The sequence below is a fragment of the Apaloderma vittatum genome, unplaced genomic scaffold, assembly GCF_000703405.1.
Source record: "Apaloderma vittatum isolate BGI_N311 unplaced genomic scaffold, ASM70340v1 scaffold42578, whole genome shotgun sequence".
Lineage (NCBI taxonomy): Eukaryota > Metazoa > Chordata > Aves > Trogoniformes > Trogonidae > Apaloderma > Apaloderma vittatum.
In genome coordinates this window covers 6,561-13,308 of record NW_009729904.1, presented here as the reverse complement: position 1 = coordinate 13,308, position 6,748 = coordinate 6,561, and the positions used below count along the sequence as shown (strand labels likewise).

Below are 6,748 nucleotides of genomic sequence, written 5' to 3'. Positions count from 1 at the left end.
AAGGAGCAGACATCTATTTTATTTTATTTTTGAAGAATAAATATGAGGTTTTTACTAATTACATTATCAAGTAAAAACTACATAATCAAAGAAGAAAAGATCTATCACCTATAAGAAACCAGTTAGACAGAAATGCTTAAAATTCTGCCTTGCATCACAGATGAAAAGAAGGAATGAATAGTTGTTGCAGCAAGTGCACACTTCACATTCCAGAGTGCAGGAAGAGTGCAGGGGTAACCTAAGCTGATACTACTATTAAGAAGAATTTTATGATGCATAACCAGAATTAATCTGTACAGGTGCATAAGGAAGAACTGAGCGCTCTCTTGGAAAAAAATATTCCCTCTTCCTTTTTCCTGTATGTAACAGTTTGAGTGCAGTGAAGATGTTAGCGGCCTATGGAGGAAAGAGGACAGCTGACAATTTTCTGTGTTCTTTTTCAGTTTAGCTAAGGCCCTAGTTCTGCAAATACTTGCAACGATGTTTAACTTTTCTGTGAGAAGCTTACCATAGGCTGCAACAGGACAGTTAATATATTTTTAAAAGGCAAGCATGTGTGTAGAAAATTGACAAATCAAGCTCAAAAAGTTACAGGAACAAGCTACATTTTTGAAGGAAAGCATCTCCTGTTTTACTGCTGATTAAATCTGATGCGAATGCAGCAAGCTCCCATAGCAATGTGAGGTATTAGAAAACATGGAATAAATTTATGCCTTAAGATTAATGTTAGGTAACTTCTGTAACTGATGCTTAGAAATGATGGTTCACTTTTACAAGCACTGATACAAAATAACAGTTCTCTTACTTACTTTCAACATGTGCAAAGGCACAAAACGGACCACGTGGGCAGTAACCCGTTTGGCGCATGTCATTGCATTTTGAAGATTTATATATCTAAAAAAAACAGAGGGACGGTTAACCTAAACATATTTGTTATGAAATAAAAAAATAGCTAGAAAATTTTAAAAACTTTAAATGAAAAATTCTGAATATTGACTAACAATATGTATTACAGAGTTTTCTCAGAAAATCCAGTTATGATAATTTTTGAAAATCAAACAGAAGAGCAGATTTTTAAGAAAAGCAAACCTGAGACAAGGGAATCTTAATCCTCTTCTGCATAATAATAAATAGTAAGTAACGATATTTTAGAAAAGCAGTGTTTAAACTGCTTTGGTTTCCATGTTGTACAGAAACAAGTCAAACATCAGGAATAAAATTTTCAAAGTAATTTACACCACTTTTACGAAATCTTAGAGGAGAAATGCTGTATGTGGTAGAGCAGCTTACACAGATGATAAAAAAAACCCTCCAAACAACAAACCAGCATGTTTTTTCAACGCAGTTCCTTCAACAGGACACTTCTAATATTCAAATAATCCTAACATTCAAATGTCTTTCTCTAATCTGAGCAGTGGCCGTCCAGTACCTGAAGGGGCTACAGGAAAGCTGAGGCGGGACTGTGTAGCGACAGGATCAGGTTCAGTGGTTTTAGGCTAGATCAGGGTAGATTTAGATTAGGTATCAGGAAAAAAAGTTCTTTGCTGCGAGGGTGGTGAAACGCTGGCACAGGTTGCCCAGAGAGGTGGTGGAGGCCCCATCCCTGGAGGCATTCAAGGTCAGGCTGGACGGGGCTCTGAGCACCTGGTCTAGTTGAAGATGTCCCTGCTCACTGCAGGGAGGTGGGACTAGAGGACCTCTAAAGGTCCCTTCCAGCCCAACATATTCTGTGATTCTACCATTTGAAGTAATACTGACTGTTCGTTACAGTAACGACTATACCAGTTGCTAGTAAGATCCAGATTCAGTTTATTGCTCTACCAGGATCTTGATCATCTCTGAATCTCAGGGGGATAGGAGGAGGGGCTGACATACTATCAATATAAGAACAACATCAAGAACTTACTTAAAAGCACATAGATTCTTTAGAAAGGTAATTATGATGATTTGCAAATAGCAGGGGGATCTTTTTGGTTCCTTGATACCACGATCTCTGGCTTACTGATGTTTATCACTCTACAAGGAATTTATTTTAGCTTGACTGATGAAAAACTGACAAAACATCCATGCTACAGACAAGTATTCACCCCTACGACACACTTCACAAACAAAACAGTAGGACTGATCTTTCCTACAATTTCACTAGGAGCTATTACAGACATTGCAAAAAAACAAAGGCGTCATCTGTGGATACCACACTCAAACTAGGCAACGAAGCTGGGCCCATCTCCTTTTTTTCCTGTTCTCTGTTTATTGGTTAAATATAAAACCCCAATGCTGACATCCAAATGGTTTCAAGAAAAGATGCAACTGGAAGTTTGGTTTTAGGTTGAGGTTCTAGCAAAAAAATACCGTTCCTGATCTATGAGCTACCCAGACGGTGCGGAGCGCCTTCTGGTAAATGCTACAGACACAAGAAGTAATAATACACACAATATCAAAACACTGTTGAACTCGAACCTCAAAGACTAATTCTGAAAATGGCCCCGTTATCTACACATATTGATATTACAAGACAGACAGCAAACTCAGAGAACAAAATCATTACAGAAGACTAACTTTCCAGCTACAGGCAAGAACACAGCTGCTATCTATTAACAATCAAGTTATTCCTGAATGTGGTAACCAGGAGATTTCTTCAAAAAATAGTCACTGAGCCAAGAGGTAATGACAACATCCTTTATTTGAATTTGGTAAAAAACGAGTACATTAAAACATTCAATAATGTTGGATAAAATGAGTATTTAATTCAACTTAAATTAGAGGACATAAAAAAGTAAGGCTGAACTACTCTGACTGATGTCAAGCAAGCAGACTGAGGAATGAAGACAAGAGGAAATGGCCGGAAGTTGCACCAGGGGAGGTTCAGGTTGGATATCAGGGAGAATTTCTTCCCTGACAGGGTTGTCAGGCATTGGGGCAGCCTGCCCAGGGAGGGGTTGAGTCGCCATCCCTGGAGGGGTTTCAGAGACGGGTGGGTGTTGTGCTGAGGGACAAGGTTTAGTGGAGTTGACAGGGCTGGGACAGAGGTTGGACACGGTGATCTTGAAGGTCTCTTCCAGTCAAAACTGTTCTTTAATTACCACCATTAAATAGACTGAATTTCATTATGAACTGAAAAAGTGCTCTGAATCCTCGGGTCAGAGGTACAAAAGCCGTATGGAATTTCCATTCTAACCAGACAACTGTATGAAAGTCAGAGCTAGAGCACAGGAGGGAAAGGATCACAGGGTACGATGCTGAATGGAAACTCATCTTTCAATGCAGACACATTGCTAGCTCCTGTGACATTAAATACTATACCTAAAATTAGGTGAGGTGAAGACACTATTCCCATCAAACTGCCTTGATTATCAGTAGCAATTATGTTTAACACTACAACAAAGGCAGTACAGTTAATGGAAACAAGCACACAAAGACCGAGGTGACTACAGCTGATGTGGTAGCAAATCACCATCAGTGCAGGATCAGGAAGTGAATTACCACTTTTAATAAAGCCACCACATCGGAACTAGCACATAAAACTGACGCATATTAAGTATAGCTCACGTATGTTTGAGAAGAGTAAAAATAGCAGATTCAGGCCACTACAGGTCCTCAAATTATTCTGACTCTTACCATTTAGATTAAAGACAAAAACAGAACAAAATTAAAAGTACATTTGCATTTACATCATGGTAAACTCACCATATAACTTTAATAAATCAAAGGTCCTTCTCTAATATGGAAATGCAGTCATTCTCTTAAGGACTTAAAAGATGTGGTAAGATTCACTAATTAAGATAACAAAGAACATGACTTACCTAGGTCAACAACTATCTGCTGTTAAATTGATTAATGGAGAGATAACAAGGAATGATATGAAAGAGGAAGGCAGAAGAACTCAAGGGTCAGCTTTGTGACATATTTTAGCACTTTCATTCATAGCTTTGTCATAAATGAACATACGGTAGCAAGACTAAGCAGTAAGTCACCTTTACTACAGAAGAAGGCTGGAATATAATGAAGAATTCTAATTCCTTTCCTGGCATGGTCTTGAGATGCCTTCAATAATTTTATATTTTGAAGAGAAATTAGCAATTGTTTGAATGGTCTTTGCTTATGCTTTACTAAGCATTGAACTTTCTAATGCAAGAAATTATGTCCTGCTGTGAATTCTTCACGTCCATTCAAAGGTCCCAAAATGAAAATGGATACCCAGTATTTTACAGGCAGCTTCTAACTTAAAATGTTTTGCATCATGTTTGTTTCCGTTAACTAGTACATTTAATATTTTAATAGTGATGCATAAGAATTAAATCTCAGCAGATTGCATGGCACTGCTCTCTTCTGCACTGTTATGCTCAAGCATCCAACAGAGTTACAATGAATTTACCTACAGAGCAATCTCAAATCACCTTGTCTTCATGGAGTATCTTACTTCAGCCACTAAGAGAATTTTGTTTAAGCAAATACCTCAACAAGAGGAAGTGCTGAATGGAATTTCATGTTTTTCATAAATAGTATCTTTGATAATCTAGCCCACGATAAATTTAAAATAGCTAAAAATAGTTCTTACCTCAGGATGAAACTGCTGCTCTGTACGAGAATGACAATATTGACAGTTATCCCCATTTTCACACCTTGAAGGTTCACCCCATTCATCTGCATGTTTTACATTGGGGCAAGGAGTGGACCTAGAAAAAAGCGATGTCCAGAGCATGTTTGTATCTAGTTCCCAGCAGAAATCTCAAACAATTTCCCACTAAATCTCAGAATCTTGGATTTGGGGATCTATGAAGTTCCAAATTCTGAGAGACTCTGACTTTTGAGAAATTCTTTGACAGAAAGATGAACTAGTAGGACTCTATCTCTATACTCTTGTGTCTAATGAGATTTATTCACAGTATTGAGACTTGTTAAGCCAAGTCCATCAATTCTAAACCTTGAAAAACCACCAAAACCAACAGAGTAGGAGAATGATGTAAAATGATAAAATGAGGAAGAGTAAGAGAGGAGGTGCACTGAATTTTGGTCCTAAAAGTATTGCTTAGAAGTGGAAATTTGTAGAACGATGCTAGAAAAAAAGATACAAATTATAATTGATCTTTTCATAACAAAGAAGGTTTGACCTAGTGATTCCCATTTTTTTATAAGAATTATAGAAATCATTTTCATTCTTTGCAATAAGGAAGGGTATTTCCACTACAACTTCATAGCTTTTGTATTCAGAACTGTCTGGTTATTCTGAACAGATGCTTTTTCCCCCCCAAAAAAAATGTTAGCAAGGTCACTGGGAAAGATGTGTTTTTATTCCATTAGGAATATCCAATTGTAGTACAGAAGAACCCAAACAGGCCAGTTCATTAACAACTGTCTGACAGACAAAAAAAATCTACTCTTAAAATGTATTTATGTACCTGTATTTGAATTTTCTGGGATTTCGTCTTCTATCTCGACTATTGTGATAGTGTGGACATGCATAACCCTGGCGGCAGAGTCTGGGTGGCTTGGTACAGTGTTCTGTCTTGTAGCCAAATAATACAAAATTTGTGTCTGAAAACAGGTCAACAATTGAGAAAAATAAACAACTAATTTTTGCATACAGAGCGTCTTTAGTGAGCTTCAGTATCACACTGCTTATGATTCACAGAGCTCTCCATTTTTATAAATTGAGACTGAGTCCTGCATTTTTTAAAATAAAAGTCTAATTCCTTTGCACGTAAAGCAATCTTCGTTGCTTTAATATTCAACCGCAGTATTACAATAAAGTACACAAATAAAGCAATACTCATCTATTGGTAGACAAAACTGTCTGCAAATTCTTGTTACATACATCTAACATTTTGAAAATTTCATGTTAAGGCTGTCCAGTAAAATCTTCCTGGACAAATTCTATAGCCTCTTCTCTACAACCTTTGCCTCTGTCTCTACATCTTTGGCTCTGGGAAGGAGGAACCAAACGATTACAAACAAGGTTCTGTCTAGAAGCACAAAAATTCAGAAAAACATTGGAGCAAGTAAATAAATGTGAAGACAAAACTCAGCTAACAGTAAGCATGGGTCTGTGAGGAGTAAATGATGTCAGACCAACCTAACTTCTGCCTAAGGTGGGAAAACAGATACAGATCAAACAGAAGCAGTCAATTTCATGTAAGCCTTGTAGCCTGAGATGTTCTTAAAGACACTGCACAATACTACAAGATTCTGGTATGGTTTGTGGAAAACTACCTGAAGAAACATTCTTGAAGAGACATTAATGATGTACTTTGAAGTACCAGAGATTCTTAATCAGTGTATCACATGGAGTCTATTCTTTCTTCAGTCCTTTTCATTAAAGATTTAGGAAAACAAGGCTGAAAGCACTAGTTACGTGATTTTCAACCCTTGGAAACTATGTGCAATCTCACCATATTTACAGGAATTGACAGAAGCCATGCGATATCATGTAACACAGGCCTGCCGCAATGCAAGGAATGCAGTAAAAGTGTTTGCAGTTGGTCAATGTTGATGTCTTTCTACATTAAACATCCAATATTTTTTTTATCTAGAGCTGACAGTTAAAACTCTGGACATTATTACCACTTAAATGTTTGGAACTTACCCTATAGTATACTTAAAAAAAATGCAGAGTGGACAACTATCATGCCATTATCTCCCTTTGAATTCCTTAGAGGCAACATGTGACCTCTTCTTGTGTTACTGACCCCACATGAATATTGTGGAAGTAACTGTACCCGGCAGTCTCTTCTAAAGCAAAATTTGGGAA

The 6,748-nt window shown here is 37.3% G+C and overlaps 1 protein-coding gene across 1 annotated transcript in view; it reads right to left on the bottom strand.

Annotated features, from left to right (window-relative positions):
• Positions 1-809: 809 nt before the first annotated feature.
• The window catches only part of UNKL (unkempt family zinc finger-like), a gene marked incomplete at both ends in the record, with an annotated part of 11,299 nt that continues 5,360 nt past the window's right edge, over positions 810-6,748 (bottom strand). The window contains 3 exons of the mRNA XM_009874578.1: positions 810-894; positions 4,559-4,676; positions 5,400-5,535. Coding sequence (XP_009872880.1) covers positions 810-894; positions 4,559-4,676; positions 5,400-5,535 — 339 coding nt within the window. The remainder of the gene's footprint in view (positions 895-4,558; positions 4,677-5,399; positions 5,536-6,748) is intronic.